This window comes from Lynx rufus, unplaced genomic scaffold (assembly GCF_022079265.1).
Source record: "Lynx rufus isolate CCGP_SWC_20201006 ecotype Redwood Valley unplaced genomic scaffold, mLynRuf1.p SCAF_49, whole genome shotgun sequence".
Taxonomy (NCBI): Eukaryota; Metazoa; Chordata; class Mammalia; order Carnivora; family Felidae; genus Lynx; species Lynx rufus.
Window position 1 is genome coordinate 831396 of NW_025814866.1, and position 15809 is coordinate 847204.

Consider the following 15809-nt stretch of genomic DNA (forward strand, 5'->3'; position numbering starts at 1 on the left):
CTGCCAAGCTCTCGCGAGAGCGGTGTCTACGTGTCTGGACGTGCGGCGGTTCTCACTTTCCGTCATGGCGCTGAAGGTGGCGGCGGTCATCGGTGGCGCTGCGAAAGCGGTGCTCAGACCGGCCCTCCTCTGCCGTCCTTGGGAGGTGAGAAGGGGCAGCGGGCCGCGGGGACAGCCGCAGCGCTCGCTGGGCCGGGCCGAGGGCGGCTGGCTTGCGGAGCGTCTTGGAGCCCGATTGGCTGTGGGCCCCGTGAGGGGCGGGGTGAGGGCTACGCGCCGGAGTTGATTGGCTGCCTCTGCCGTCAGTGAGGGGATTGGATCAAGTTGGCCCTTTGTTGGGCTTTCCCAGGGGTCTGGGTCTTGGGCGGGGGGAGCCCCGGAGGGGCGGGGAGAGCGGGCAGCGGCCGGCAGAGTGTCAACTCCCTAGTATACTGTGGGAGCCCTGCCGAAGCGGTCACGTGTCCCGGCCCGCCTTCCTCTTGCGGCCTCAGGAATCCTGTTCCTAGCCCCAGTACCTCCTCGGGTTTTTCTGTTGCGGACCTTTTTGTCACTTGTCCCTGTGGAGTTGGAGAACCGAATTTTGCCAAGTGTTCCGGACATCACCGCCCCCCCTCCCGACAGTTTTATAGTTCCAGATGCTTTTTCATCCCGCAGGCGTCCAGAATGGGAGGGAGCTAGATTTTCTGACGCTGGTGAGGTGGGGTGGCCGTGGGGGCTTTGTTTCCGCAGTTCTCCATTTAGGACCTTGGTTATTCACTCAAGTCTCATTCCTCTCTCTTTACACACTTAAATGAGGATAACTTAGTCCCTGGGTGGGTCAGAAGCCATCCGAAGCATCAGCGAGCCAAGACTGACTTTAGGGGACAAGAGGTATGACCTCCCGGCCTGGCTCCCCCCAACTAACCTACAGTGTGGCCACCCTCCTGTCTCTGGGTTCCAATTTCCCCCCTGTCTCAAAGGATCTAGCCCACCCTGACCTTCCAGAATCCTGTGACTTTGCTGACACTCCTTGTGGACGCATGTGCTATGCCTCTGCCTTCTGACCCCTCGGGAAGACTACCCTTTGACAGCTTATGCTTTATGAAATTCTCATTTCTCTTAACTTGCTGATGAGGGACTTGCCAGAGGCCCTGACGGCTCTGGCAGCTGGGCTCCCTTGGTGTCTTGGTGAAGACTTTTGTGTCCTCCCTGACCTCCCCTTCTATGTGTGCTTGTGTCCACGTTAGGGTGGGGGGAGGGCAGTGAATGGTTGGTAGCTGGGCAGTGCCTTGCCCTGAGACTGGGAAGCTTTAGAGATGAACCGTAGATCTTTGGTCCGACTGATTGGGACCTTGTGGGAAAAACACGCAGCCACCGTCGGCACTTGATGTAACATAAACATGCCAGGGAAAGGAGCCTCGCTAAGATGTGGAGCACGGGAATCCTTTGTCAGGAACACATACCACCCAGGACCCCTTTCTTTCTGTGGCGCCATCACAGCATGGCTGACGGTCCACCTCCCTGCTTAACGAGTGAGCGGCAGGCCTGCGCATACGTCCCATCCTGCCTTCAACTGGGCGTCTCTGATGGGTAGCGTCACAGGGTGGCATAGGTGTGAGGTAGAACCTGTGTAAGCCCTCGAGGGAAGGTGCCTGTATCTGTCCTGAGCAAGGTCAGGGGAGTAAGTCTATCTTGAGAGCTCTCTGGGGCTTTGGCTAAAGCCTGAAGGAAACATCTAGCATCGGGACCAGGTGAGGGAGAGGTTTAGCCCAGGTGGTGATGTGATCCAAGGCGGGCGGTGGGGGTGGTGGCCCAGATGCAGAGCTAGGTGAGGGGGCAGCTCACCACCGTGGCCGAGTTACCTGCGTAGCACCAGCGGACTCCCAGGAGGATTTACTGCTGGGAGCTGTAGGGGTCCACCGCATGCCGCTCCCACCACTGGACATCAGCCATGAAAACTGGCCTAAGGGGCTGGTGTAGTGAAGGAGTGGGCCTGCCCTGCTGGGGACCAAATGGCTTGCTGCGTCCTCCCAGCAGCCACGTGAAGTGGGTGCCTCTGTTCCGTGGGTTTTAGACAGGAAGCTCAGCAAGGTTAAACTGTTTGCTACCAAGAGATGGTGGGTTTAGACCGAGGCCTCCCTGACCCCCGAGCCCACCATCTCTTCCTTCATTTTGTGGCGCGTTCATTAATTCAGGAAATGTTTCTTATGTCTGAGCTCTGGACCAGGCATTCTGTTCGGTCTTGGGATGACAGTAGGAAATTGGACCGATATGGCTTCCAGCCTCAAGGACTTCGGGGTTGGGGAGGGACCGAGGCAGTTGCTAGGGACAACCTAAGGATATTGTGGTTGGTGGGGTGGGGGGGGGACAGTGAATGGTGGGTAGCTGGGCAGTGCCTTGCCCCGAGACTGGTTGTGTCAGCCAAGGGGGACCAACAACTTGGCAGCCTTAGGGCATCAGAGAAGGCTTCCTGGAAGAAAGGCGGTGGAAGCCTCCTTCCACAAGTCATGTCGAGAGCCTACAAGTAGGGTGAATCCAGGGGTGCCTGGGTGGTTAAGCATCAGACTCTTGATTTCATCTCCAGTCGTGAATTCATGGGTTGGGCTCCACACTGAGTGTGGAGCCTGCTTAGGATTCTCTTCCTCTCCCTCTGCTCCTCCCCTGTGTGTGTGCCTTCTCTCTCTCTCTCTCTCTCTCTCTCTCTCTCTCTCAAAAAAAAAAAAAAGATGAGTCCAGATACTGACAGGTGCTAGAAAGGAAAATTGGAAAGCCCGGAGTGTGCCTGTGGCTGCAGATCCAGGGGCCACATGGATGAGCAGATACCCCGAAGCCTTTTGTCCTAGTGGTCACCTTCCTCCTGGCCCCTGGCTTGGCTGAGTGAGTGGCACACCTATGCCGCCAGAGCCTGTGCGAGTGGCCGCCTTGTGAATACCAGCGTGGGAAACCCAGAGGGAGTGATCAGCCTCTGTCTGAGCTTTCTAGACTTCTAGCAGGAAGGTATGGCTCTTTGCAAGATGGCCACGGTGACCCTGCCGTTGGCTGGAATACTCTGATGCTGCCCCAGCGGGAAATCGGCAGAGCATCTCCAAGTGACAAAGAGGACCTTGGCTCTGCCCCTGCCTCTTTGGATTGAGAGACACTGCTCAACAGCTGTCCCCTTTGACTCGGATGGCTTTTACCCTGAAGCTGTCAGACATGGCATTGGGGTGGCTAAACATGGCTGTTTCTGAGTCGGGGGGTTGGGGACATTCATCTTCCACGTAGGCCACAGAGCAGTTTTGCAGTCCTTCGTAAAAGCCCTCTGAGAGACTGGTGTCTGTTATTCTTCTAAAAATGGTTAGATTTTCCCTGGCGCATTTGCTTTGGACTTGTGATTCCGGAGGGCCGTTCCCACGATGCCAACAGTGGCTGTCTCTGCGTGGACAGGGGACTGGGTGCTGTCTTTTTGTTCTGATCTCCGTGTTAGGACTGTGTGTTGTTTTTGTCATAAGGAACAAGATTTTTTTATACATTTTTAAGTTTCGCTCATTTATTTTGAGACGGAGAGAGAGGGAGAACCCCAAGCAGGCTCCGCACTGTCAGCACAGAGCCCGACGTGGGGCTCGATTCCACGAACCGTGAGATCATGACCTGAGCCAGAATCAAGAGTCGGATGCTTAACCGACTGAGCCACCCAGGCGCCCCATAAGGAAAAAAGATTTTAAAAATGACAAAATGATCGTTGTGGCCGCTCCAGGGTTTGCCACGTGCAGTGTGCCAACTTTTCCACGTTACAGACAACAAACGTCACTGGGCAGGACTAATTATTGGCTGATAAAGAATCAGACAACACAAGAGAGAAACATTTCTTAAGTTGATTAAGAGCTGATTGCAGAGCTGACGGAAGCATAGAGGGTCGCCGCGACCCTCCACGATGCTTTGACTGGCTGGTCCTTGGGAAATGGAGGCTCTTGGGCCATTTGGGCGCATACCACGTGCCGTTCACCACATGATGGTGCAGGGGTCAGGCGGAGGGATGATGCGTGGGACCTGGCTGGGCATGGTGGGGACGGTTCCTCTTCCCTGCCAAGAGTTCAGCTGGCCTTTACCGAATGGACTTTCTGGGCCGGACAACAACCACTGGCATCTGGTTCTCTTCGCCAGGTTCTAGGTGCCCACGAGGCCCCCCGGAGGAGCTTCTCCGTAAGTACCTGCCAGAGCGTGTACGCGCGTGTGTATGTGTGTGCGCCCGAGAACGCTAGTGTTTATGCACGTATGCACCTGTCTGTGCGCGCGTAGGTGTGTGCGTGCGTGCACGTATGTGTGCTGTGCCTGCCTGTTTGTTCCCTGGCGCTCCGGGTCCTTCTCTCTGAGGCACAGTCTCAGAGGTCGCCCACCCCTCCTCACCCGAAGCGCACTACACAGTATCCCCATTCCCTGGGCACAGCCTCGTTCCTCCAACCCTGGTTGATTCGTGTCTTCTTCCTTTCTGTCCCTCCTCTAGCAACAGACAATTGTGAGTATTCCTCTCATCTGCCTGTTAAGTTTTGGGGCTTTTAGTTGCTCTGGGATTGAGCCAAGTCCAGGCGGGGGTGGGGACTGCTTCTGCCGCCACCCTCCCGACCAAGGAACCCCCCCCCCCCCACCGTGATTAACTTGTCTGGGCTGGGGTGGCGGGGTCAGGTAACCCCAAGCTGGAACCTCATGACTGGCCGGCCCACCGGGCCCACCCTCACCTTCCCGTCTCTCCAGCCTCCGTCGGCTAAGTATGGTGGGCGGCACACGGTGACCATGATCCCGGGGGATGGCATCGGGCCAGAGCTCATGTTGCATGTCAAGTCTGTGTTCAGGTACACGGCCCCTGGGCCTGCCTCCCCTTGACCCGTACCCCTAGGGGAGCTTATACCCCGGCGGGGCGGGGGGGGCTTGAGAACTGTGCCAAGAGGGACCGTCAGCCCAGAAGCCCACTGGCCAGGGCTCCGCCCCAGCGCCCCTTGAGGCAGCGGCAGGAGGGCTGAAAGCCCAGGCCTTTTGTCCCAGTGCCTGTGATCCCGGGCGCGAGGAAGGTGGCAGCAGTCCTGCTGCTGACTGTGTTCTAGAGTTCAAGTATCTCCCCGTCAGTTGGCGCAGGTCGACCCCGTCTCCCCTCAGGCAGAGCCAGGTCAGGGTGGACAGCGGCGGTGGCCAGGCCTCTGCGCCCGGCAGTCCAGGCGGGCTTCCTAGAAGAGGCGTGGGGGAGGCCTGGGGCTCGCCACCTTGACCCAGTTCTGCCCCAGGCACGCATGTGTGCCGGTGGACTTTGAAGAGGTGCACGTGAGCTCCAACGCTGACGAAGAGGACATCCGCAATGCCATCATGGCCATCCGCCGGAACCGTGTGGCCCTGAAGGGTGAGCGCGGGGGCCAGGGCGGGGCACCGTGCACGATCCCTCTCATTTCCAAGCCGACACACACTTGTCCCTGGGGCCGCACGACTCGGACTTTAGGGTTTTTCTGGCTGGGGAGGACCCTTGGGCTTGGAGAGCGGACAGAAACTTTTGGGGTCTGTGCCGCGATTCTGAGAGCTTGTGGCACTAGGCTGGACAGGAGCCTGTTCAGTAAAGGGCTTCCCCCACCCCCTTCTCTCCTGGGGCGCAGCCCTCTCTGCCGGGGTCAGCTTTGACCCTCGGGGTCTTTTTCTCACAAACCGTATGTCACAGGGATGCGGTTTTTAACCCTCTCCCGCCGCGTTGCCCGTAGCTGGCACAGCTGTGGGTGTTACAGGCAGGAATTCTAGCCCTTCCTCTGTTTGCCTGGATTTGGTACACGTTCTTAAAATGCTTGCATTACTCGTGCTGTAAGCTATAGTCCATCACCTGCTCTGTGTGAGCAGAGCTGAACCCGGGTGGAGCCCCAGCCCCTGGCAGTCAAGCAGAGGGGCCAGCGTGGCAACTGAAGGGTGTCTGAGGCATTGTGGGCAAAGGCGGTGTGGGCAGGGCGTGACTCGGAGGGGGCGGTGGCCCCAGCGGGCCCTGAGAAAAGCCTGCTCTTCGAGGCACCCTCTGACCGCCTTTTCTTGGAGGCTGCTGACCCCCTCTTGCGCCCGTTCTTTTTGCCCGGGTCCGCCCCGGCCCAAACTATAGTCTTTTCCAGGCAGCCACCACCTGCCCCTGAACTGGGGCTCATGTGGCGCCTCGATGCAGGGCCTGACGGTGACGCCAGCCAAGGTCACATTGCTGGCGCCAGGCTGGCTAGCCAGCCGGTTAGTGAGCAGGAGTGGTCACTTTCTCTCCAGCCAGACCCCGATCTTCCATTTCCTGCCCGGGGTCTGGCAAGGTCTCCTAGCCAGCTGCCAACCCTTGTTCATTCATCTGTTCGTTCATTAACTATTTATCGAGTGCCCGCTGCGTGCCAGTCCCTCTCTAGGCCCTTGGAACCCCTCGGTGAACCGCACGCACTCTCTGCCCTCGCGGGGCTTACGTGAGAGACCACCCTGGCGCTCTGTGAGGTACCTCTGCCGGTAAAGCCACCTCCTCTGCTTGATGCTGCCTTGGGCACGCGTTCCCTTGCTCAGGATGGGGAATGTGGTGGCATCGCTGAGCCCAGGGGCCCCCTCTCCAGCCTGTCTTTTTTCCGTCCCGCAGGTAATATTGAAACAAACCATAACCTGCCACCGTCCCACAAATCCCGAAACAACATCCTTCGGTGAGAGCCCAGTGCACAGGGTGGGGGCTCGGCAGGGGCAGAGTGTGGCAGCAGACGGTCGTGGCACCGGCCGGCTGCTCTTCTCTCTGTGTTCCCAGTACCAGCCTGGACCTCTATGCCAATGTCATCCACTGTAAGAGCCTGCCAGGAGTGGTGACCCGGCACAGGGACATAGATATCCTCATTGTCCGGGAAAACACAGAGGGCGAGTACAGCAGCCTGGAACACGAGGTGGGTGGGACCCAGGCTGTCCCCTTATTGTCTTGGGTCGTGGGGGCTGGGGACGAGCCTGGCCAGGCCCAGGGAGAAGCTTGTGCTGGAGGGACTCTTCTCCCCGTCTGTCCCAGAGTGTGGCTGGAGTGGTGGAGAGCCTGAAAATCATCACCAAGGCCAAGTCCCTGCGCATCGCCGAATATGCCTTCAAACTGGCCCAGGAGAGCGGGCGCAAGAAAGTGACAGCCGTGCACAAGGCCAACATCATGTATGTCCCACCCCTGCCGTGTCCCTGCCCGTTCCGCAAGCAGTTGTGAAACGGCTGAATTGAACACTCTCCTCCGCCCTGCTGTTAGGGACTTGGGGCCCCGGACCCCGCTGCCCCCCAAGGGGCCGTGCCCAGGGGCGTGCCCTCTTGCCCCTTTTCCAGCCGCGGCGTCACCACAGCGCATACTTTGGGCAGGTAGAGCAGGATCGTGCCCGTCGTACAGGCGGGGGACTGGTCAGGGGTCAGAACCCAGCTTCTCTGGCCATCTGTATACCCCGTGCCTCCGGCTGACTGTTACAGTGGCCAAGCTGGCGTCTTGTGCTCCCCTCCTAGGAAACTGGGCGACGGGCTCTTCCTCCAGTGCTGCAAGGAGGTGGCAGCCCGCTACCCCCAGATCACCTTTGAGAACATGATCGTGGACAACACCACCATGCAGGTAGGTGGCCTGCCGGGTTCCACGGCAACCTGCCTCCGGCGCGGTGGGCGTCCCGTGCGCTCCAGCTTTTCTGCCTGTCCCCCCTTGCCCTGCAGCTGGTGTCCCGGCCCCAGCAGTTTGATGTCATGGTGATGCCTAATCTCTACGGGAACATCGTCAACAATGTCTGCGCAGGACTGGTCGGGGGCCCCGGCCTCGTGGCTGGGGCCAACTACGGCCACGTGTACGCCGTGTTTGAGACGGTGAGTGTCGCCAGGGCCGCTGGCCTTTCTGCGCTACAGAGCTCGCATCTCATCCACTTCGCCGAAAGTCTAGGATATGGTGTGGCCATCGCCACTGTCTCGTCCCAGAATGTTGTCGTCCCCCCAGTATTGGGGGCACCTGGGGGGCTCAGTCGGTTGAGCAACTGACTCTTGATTTCTGCTCAGGTCATGATCTCACGGTTTGTGAGTTCGAGCCCTGCACTGGGCTCCGTGCTAACAGCGTGGAGCCTGCTTGGGATCCTCTCTCTCCCTCTCTCTTTGCCCCTACCCCACTTGTACTCTCTTTCTCTCTCAAAGTAAATACATAATCTTTAAAAAAAAGAAGAAACCCTGTGCTTGTTGGTTGTTACTCGCACCCCCCGCCCAGTCCCTGGCCACCACTCATCTGCTTTCTTGTCCCTCTGGCTTTGCCTTTTCTGGCCATCTCCTACACGGAGTCATATACCGTGTGGCCTTCTATGATTGGCTTCTCTCCCTTAGCGCAGTATTTTGTTTTCCTTAATTTTAGAGAAAGAGCGTGTGAGCAGGGGAGTGGGGCAGAGGGAGAGAGAGAATCCTAAGCAGTTATGCGCAGTGTGGAGCCCGATGTGGGGCTCAATCACACAACTCTAGGATCATGACCTGAGCTGAAATCAAGAGTGGGAGGCTCAACCGACTGAGCCAACCAGGCGCCCCATTAACGTAGTATTTTTAAGGCCTATCCACACTGTGGCATGGCTATATGCCCCAACAACGTTCCTTACGGTGGCTGAATAATATCATATCGTACAGGGAGACCACGTTTTGTTGGTCTCTTAGCTTCTATTTTTAGGTCTTTTTTTTTTTTTAATTTTTTTTTTCAACGTTTATTTATTTTTGGGACAGAGAGAGACAGAGCATGAACGGGCGAGGGGCAGAGAGAGAGGGAGACACAGAATCGGAAACAGGCTCCAGGCTCTGAGCCATCAGCCCAGAGCCTGACGCGGGGCTCGAACTCCCGGACTGCGAGATCGTGACCTGGCTGAAGTCGGACGCTTAACCGACTGCGCCACCCAGGCGCCCCTAGGTCTTTTTTTTTTATGAGGTAAAATTCACATAACAGTGTGAAAGCATTAAAAAAAATTTTTTTTAATGTCTATTTTTGCGAGAGAGAGAGAGGGACAGACAGACACACACAGCTCATGAGCAGGGGGCGGGCAGAGAGAGAGGGAGACACAGAAGCGGGCTCCAGGCTTCGAGCTGTCAGCGCAGAGCCTGACGCGAGGCTCGAACTCACGAACCGTGAGATCTGAGCCGAACTTGGGACACTCAGTCGACTGAGCCTCCCGGGTGCCCCACCCCGCTTTCTTACCATCCCCTTTCCTGTCTTGCCCTCTCGAGGCTACGAGGAACACGGGCAAGAGTATTGCCAATAAGAACATCGCCAACCCCACCGCCACGCTGCTGGCAAGTTGCATGATGCTCGACCACCTCAAGTAAGCAGCTCCGTGACCCCCAGCTGCCAGCCCCCCCGGCCAGCCCCCAGGCCCCAAGCACCAAAAGCTTCCCTCCCTCCTTAGGCTCCACTCCTATGCCGCCTCCATCCGTAAAGCCGTGTTGGCGTCCATGGACAACGAAAACGTGAGGCTCCTCTTCCCCCGCCTTCCCCCCCCCCCCCCCCGTGGGGGTTGAGCTGGTGTGCTACCTGAGGGGCGGAGGTGATGACCTGTCACTTCCTGCTGTCCCCAAGGGGAGGGCGGGTACCGGCCAGGGTAGGGCTCTCTTGGCCTTAGCCGGTGGCGGGCCCCGCCCCTGCAAGCCACGGGAGACCGCGGGCGGTGACCACGGGCGGCCCGGGTAGGGGTCGGGGCCCAGGGCTCAGGTGTGCGCTCAAGTTCGCGCGTCTCCCACAGATGCACACCCCGGACATCGGGGGCCAGGGCACTACGTCGGAAGCCATCCAGGACATCATCCGCCACATCCGCATCATCAACGGCCGGGCTGTGGAGGCGTAGGCTGTCCCTGGGCCTGCCTCAGCTCACTCCCCCTCCCGCTCCCGCTCCCAGCGCCCCAGCTTGGTGGGCGGACCCAGAGTAAATCAGCTTCCGTCCCGGCCCGGGTCTCGGCTGCTGTGTTTCTGTCACTCCGGGACGCCGACGTTTCAGTTCACACTTTATTAAGAAAAGAAACACGCACACTTCCCATCCGGGGCCCCTCTGTGAGGGCTGGGGACAGAACAAATGCTGAATGGTGGGCCTGGCTCCAGCATCTCTCTGCCCTGCCGCGGGGCGCGGGGCCCGAGAGAGCTCGTACACTGCGGGGTGGAGGAGGGCAGCTCCCGAAGGGTGGCTCGCGGGGTGGCAGGAGCCGCCCGGCTTTCCCTGAAGGCACTGGGAGGGGGTGGGGGGGCAGGCACGCCTCAAGCTGCACAGAGTGCCTGTGGGGCTCAAGGGTTGAGCCAAGGGTGCCGGAGGCAGTCGGCTGCGCTGGCCCGCTTCTCGGGGATGTACTCCATCATGGGCAGCAGGAAGGCGCTGAACTGCGTGGCCTGCTCCAGGGGCCACTCGTATTTCTCCATGAGCACCTCGTACAGGCCCCAGTGCTTGAGGTTGTGGATGTGCCGCAGCTCTCCTGGGGGCCGGCCAGCGGGCCGGAGGTTAGGCTCTGCCAGGAAGGGGGCCTCTGGACCCCGTGCCCCCCTCCCCCGGTTCTGGAGCCCGTGCTCCCTGCCCTACCCCCCACATCCAGGGGGCCCCGAGCCCGCTCGGCCCTACCTCTCCGGTTGAAGAACTCCCGGGAATAGCGGCCCGAGAGGGCGAAGGCTGGGGGGATGTCTCCCAGAAGCTCCACGATGTGGGCGATGTGGTCTGTGGACAGAGAGGAGGCTGGGCGGTGGCTGGGCGGCCGGGAGGCCCCCAGGCTGAGCCCAGGGCCGGCCTCCCCCTACCCTCGTCACGACTGTAGTCTTCTCCAGAGTGAGGCTCGAATAGGTAGTCTCCGGTGGCCAGCTCGAAGGCCTGGAAGGGGGAGAAGGTGAGGCTGCCGGCGGGGGCGGGGGGGGGGGGACCTGCCCTAGGCCAGGGCAGCTGGGGCGTACCATGCACGCCGTGCTCCAGATGTCGGCGGGGGGGCCGTACTCGGCTCCGATCAGCACTTCCACGGCCCGGTACTGGCGTGTCTGGATGTCCTCGGTGAAGTGCTTGTGCTGGAGGCAAGGGGAGCCCTGGGGAGGAGCCGGGGCCGCGGCTGGCCCGCCCCCAGCGGCCCCCACCATCTCCCACCTCTGGGCGGGGCAACCAAGGAGCTCAGTGGGGCTCCCTCTGAGCCTCAGGGTCCCCAGAGGTCCCGAGAGGGACTGGCCTCTTCCCAGGGGTCCCCGCCCCTTGCAACGGGTCCAGTTCTGGTGACTGGATGGGACGGACGCTGGTCTGGGCTCGGTCCCGGGTCTGTGTCAGGAGGCAGAGCCCGGGGTCTGGACGAGTGGCGGTTCGGGGCCCGTGGGGCTCGGAGGAGGCCGGCCCGTGCCCCTGCCCTCGCAGCCGGGTGCCCACTCTGCTCTCCAGACCGGCTCATACCACCCAGCAGGCGTTGCCCAGGTCTGCGATCTTGATCTTGATCTTGTCTGCGTTTTGGGGCTCTAGGGGGTTCACCAGGAGGTTCGAGGCACCAAACGGTGCTGGAGAAGGAAGAGAAGGGGGAGAGGCTGAGCCGGCTGGGCCCCCGCCTGTCCAGCCCCGCCGAGCCCACCCGCAGGCCCGGCCCAACTTACTGCTGGGCGACAGGAGGCCCCCGGTCTCCCGCTGGTTGGAGGAGCCTGAGAGGATGGAGCACGAGGCGGGAGAGAAAAGGGAGCCCGAGAAGCCCGACGTCTGGGAGCCCGGGCTGAGGCTGCGCTCGCCCCCGGTGGCGGGGGAGGAGGAGGCGGGGGAGGGGCCGGCCCCGGCCCCGCCCCCGGGGTGGCAGCCGGAAGAGGAGGTGGAGCCGCTGCCCCCCTCGAGCCTCGAGCCAGCGTCTGGGGAGAGGGGCAGAGGCGGGGTGTGAGCCGGCACCCCGGTGGCCTGCGCTTGCCGGGCGCGCGCCGCGGCCCCTCACCCTCGGCCTGGGCCGCCGCCTCCATGGCTTCCAGCCTCTGCAGGTCCCGCAGGCGCTCCTCCAGCAGCCGCTTCTGCAGTTTCCGCTTGCGCCGCATCTTCTTCCTCTTGTTCTTCGACAGCTTCCCGGGCTGCCATCAGAGCCCGGGTCACCCCAGGGTTCCCTCCGCCCAGCCCCTGAGCGCCCACGCCTCTCCCTGCGGCCTGCATGCTCATGGGGGACGGGGCCTCTGGGCCCTAGGGCCGCCGAGGACGTAAACGCCGGGCCACCCCGCCGTGGCCCACGCCTCGGCGCCAGTCCTTCGCTGCCCGAAGCTAGACTTTTGGGGGCAGCTGATGGGCCTTCGTCTAGCTCGGAGCCCGCCTCCCCTGGGAGGGGGGGGGGCAGCTTGGGCCCCTCGTGGCCCTGGACGCACCGTCCGCCCACAGAGGCAGCGGCGCCCAAGCGACCGCCCACGTGTGCGACCCACCCTGTGTCTCACCCTCATCCCTGGGGAGGGCAGGGACGTGGGGAGGGGGTGGGGCCAGAGAGGCCGAGGAGGGAGCTATGGGGAGATGAGGCCCAGGCAAAGAGGGGCACCCCAACTTACCAAGACCTCCTGGGGGGCAGTGCTGACTGAGGGGGGGTAGTCGGAGCATCGGGGGAGAGAAAGGAACAAAGACTCAGGGGGTGGCTGAGGCCCACGGGCCCCTCCCTGGGCCCACGCGGGCTCGCGCTGGTACCTGTGGAGCGGGACGGGGGCGGGGCCCCTGACTGCTGCCACTCTGTGGCCTCCGTGGCCAGGCGCCTGATGTAGGCATCGCCCACACACAGCAGGATGTTCTCGGGCTTGATGTCTGTGTGGATGATCTTGCACTTGGTGTGGAGGTAGTCCAGGCCGTGCAGCACCTGGGGAGAGCCACTCCGGAACTTCCACAGCCCCGCCCCGGCCGCCTCGCCACACTCGCAGAGCACGCGTGATGCTCACCTGCCTCACGATGCTCTTGACGCAGGGCACGGGCAGGCCTTGGTAGTTGGACTTGATGATCCACTTGAGGAGCTGGTGGCCCAGGACTTCCAGCACCATGCACACATCTGCGGCTGGGAGTGAAGGGTGGCCGGAGGGCCCACGGCAGGGGGCACGGGCCCCGCCCACCCGCAGCTGGGGAGCAACCGGGTCTGGCGGTGCAGAGTCACCACCTGCCCGGTGTCGTTATGGTGTCCCTGCCACTCTCGGGTGTGCCACTTGGGAGGTACCTTGGGTGCTTGTCCCGGGGGCAGGGCACCGGAGGAGCAGACGCGGAGGCCTGTCAGGCCAGCCGCACTCCCGTGCCCAAGTATTTGCCAGAGAGCCTCTGGAGCAGCTCCTCGGTGGACGGCACTGCCATTTGGGGGTAACTCGGCAATGCCCGTGGATGACCGATGCCCGCCCGGTCATCCGCTGGCCCCCGCACAAACACAACCCCCGAAGCGGTGGGGCTGTTTTGCAGACTAGTGTCACTAGAAGGGATAAGCCCCCATTGTGCAGACCAGTAAACCGAGGCCCCGGCAGCTGGGATGGCGGGAGCGGGCACCGCTGCCGCCACACCGCTTTGCTCGTCCTGCAAAGGATACGGACTCCGTTAACCCCTGAGATCCTGAAGTCATCGATGAGCTGGACAATGGTCTCTCTTTTGGGGTCACTGGGGTCACTGTCCCGGACCTGGAGCAAAGCGACCACGAACGAACGGCTCCACCCTGGCCCTCACCAGCTGCTCCCTGCTGCGCCCCCCGCGCACCTCCGGCCTCGGCTGCGGCTCCCTGGCCTGCTCCCGCAGGTCCTCCCAGGCAGAGCCAGCTGGAGCCTGCCCCTCTGGGAACTCCGCCCTGCCTGGGAGCCGGGAGCGGGGAGGGTGGCGCCTCACACATTTCAGGAGCTTGATCTCATCCACGGCGGTCTCCGTGTAATGCCCCGCGCTCTTCACCACTTTCAGGGCCACGAAGCGCTTGCGCCTGCAACACCGAGCTCCGCGTCGGCCGCCGGCCCGGCCAGACCCGTGGGGGCATCGTGGTGGCCCCAACGGAGCCCAGGGGTGGGCTCCCGGCTGGCACTGGGCCCCGGGGGGTGGTGGGCGGAGGGGGCACTTACTGGATATCCCAGCAGAGCCAGACGGTGGAGAAGTGGCCCCAGCCCAGCTTGCGCACCACGTGGTACCGCCCATTGAACAGGTCGCCGATCTTCACAGGGTAGTAGCCGCCTGGGGAAGGAGTCCACAGAGCGTGGTGGGTGGTGGCGCCTTCCTGGGGTGGGGGTGGGGGGCCAGGACGGTCCAGCCCCGCCGGCCCCCTGGCCCACGTGGGCCGGCCTCGGCACCCTCCTCCTCCCCAGCTGCCCTGTGTCCCGCGGCAGCCACCTGGCCGCCTGCGCCGAGGCCAGGCCTCACCCTTGCAGTAGTCCTTGGGGTCCTCCTGCTCCTCGTCATCGGAGCCCAGCAGCCCCTGCAGCATCCGCGGCGCCGGTGTGGCGGGGGCGAGTTCGGAGCCCGAAGACTCGGGCCCGCAGGAGGCCTGCGAGCTGCGGGTTGGGGGGCGGGCAGTGAGCACTCGAGGCGCCGGGCACGGCGGGGGGGGGGGGCCCAGGGCGCCCCGGCCGAACCCTACCTGCTGCTGCTGCCGCCGCCGCTGTCCCCGCCGCCGCCACCGGCGCTGGCGCTCATCCCGGCCGCGCGGCCCGCAGCTCCCGCGCCCCGGGCGGCTGCTCCTGTGGGGCCCGGCGGCGGCCCGCGCATTTATAGCCTCGGCCGCTGATCTCACCCGCCTTTATAAATAGCCTCCCAGCTGCTCGGCTGTGGGCAAGGTATGCGGCGGGAGGAGGCGGTGCGGCCACGGGCCGCCCGGGAAAGCCTGGTCCCCGGGCCCAGCCGCCCCCCGCCCCCGCCCTGCCCCAGGGGTGGCCGAGGGGGCCCACTGAGCGGGGACTGCCGGCAACCTGCTTCCCAGGCGGAGTCCCTGCGCTCCGGAGCTGGAGCCAGCCGAGGCGGGGCGGTGGACAGGACAGCCCAGTCCTCAGGTCGGGCGCTACTTCACACCCCACCTACCCTAGGGCGCCGTGACACTTTCGGAACATTCTCTGGCTTCCTGCTGGGCCTCTGGTAGCCTTCGCGAAGGAGGCCCTCCCCATTCCCATGGGTGCCCTGTGCCCTGCCCGCTCTCAGTGGGGTTCCCACTTTTCCTGTGGCTCATTGACCCCTTAGGCAGGCGCCCCCCTCTCCCTGAATGTGGGGTCGCTGGGGATCCCGGATGATGGAGTCAGGGGCATGAGCTGAAGGCAACTGGCGGCTCCCACCAGAGGTGCTGGGACGGTGTCGAAGCCCGGGAACCCGCCCACTGAGGACCCCGGCCCTGACACAGTGTGGTCTCCCCTCCAGCTCCTCAGCGCCCGGCCATCCGTGCCTTCCTCCCTGCGTCCACCAGCATGTGCCACGTGCCCACGTGGGAGGCACAGGGACCCATCTGCCCTGGCCCTGCCCTCAGGGGTCCTCCTCCGGTGGGGCCCACACGAGGCCCCAGCTCTAACAGGCCGGTGACAGAGGGACCTCCAGGTCAGGCAGAGCCCTCCGGAGCCTGTGACTTTGGGGCTGCATCCGAGGGACCAGGAAGAGTCGGTTGCCCAGCAAGGGGTGGGTGGGCGAGCTTCCAGGGCGGTGCAGGACCCGGCTGGGGTGAGGTCTGCAGCAGGATAGGCCGGGGGCCTCTTTGGCCACAGAGGGGTCGGGGGCGGGGAGAGGCAGGGAGGCCCTGGGCGGCCGAGGGTCCTCATGGAACCCGTGGGCGTTTGTGTGAGATCCTGGCAGAGGCCGACGGGCACTTTTGCTCTTCGGGAACATTATTCTGGCTGCTTCCAGGAGGGAGCGGAGGGGGCCGGTGTGGAGCGGGGAGGCCAGCTGGGGACTGTCGGACAGAAAGAAGCAGTGGGGGCT

At 62.8% G+C, this 15809-nt stretch overlaps 2 protein-coding genes across 2 annotated transcripts; one reads left to right on the forward strand and one right to left on the reverse strand.

Annotated features, from left to right (window-relative positions):
- Window positions 1–41: 41 nt before the first annotated feature.
- IDH3G (isocitrate dehydrogenase (NAD(+)) 3 non-catalytic subunit gamma) lies at window positions 42–9899 on the forward strand. Its single transcript, XM_047098449.1, has 13 exons — window positions 42–145; window positions 4123–4161; window positions 4463–4474; window positions 4711–4808; window positions 5235–5347; window positions 6581–6641; window positions 6740–6872; window positions 6989–7122; window positions 7456–7558; window positions 7654–7800; window positions 9181–9275; window positions 9360–9420; window positions 9693–9899. The coding sequence occupies exons 1-13, from the start codon at window positions 65–67 to the stop codon at window positions 9792–9794; spliced, it is 1179 nt and encodes a 392-aa protein (XP_046954405.1). The 5' UTR covers window positions 42–64; the 3' UTR covers window positions 9795–9899.
- Window positions 9900–10130: 231 nt separating this feature from the next.
- SRPK3 (SRSF protein kinase 3) lies at window positions 10131–14618 on the reverse strand. The gene is made up of 15 exons (XM_047098426.1): window positions 14491–14618; window positions 14274–14404; window positions 13979–14087; window positions 13755–13842; window positions 13465–13552; window positions 12839–12945; window positions 12594–12759; window positions 12461–12486; window positions 11872–12001; window positions 11549–11791; window positions 11355–11455; window positions 10877–10984; window positions 10727–10796; window positions 10554–10646; window positions 10131–10410 (listed from the first exon to the last, which is right to left on the reverse strand). The coding sequence occupies exons 1-15, from the start codon at window positions 14616–14618 to the stop codon at window positions 10226–10228; spliced, it is 1773 nt and encodes a 590-aa protein (XP_046954382.1). The 3' UTR covers window positions 10131–10225.
- Between the last annotated feature and the right edge of the window lie 1191 nt (window positions 14619–15809).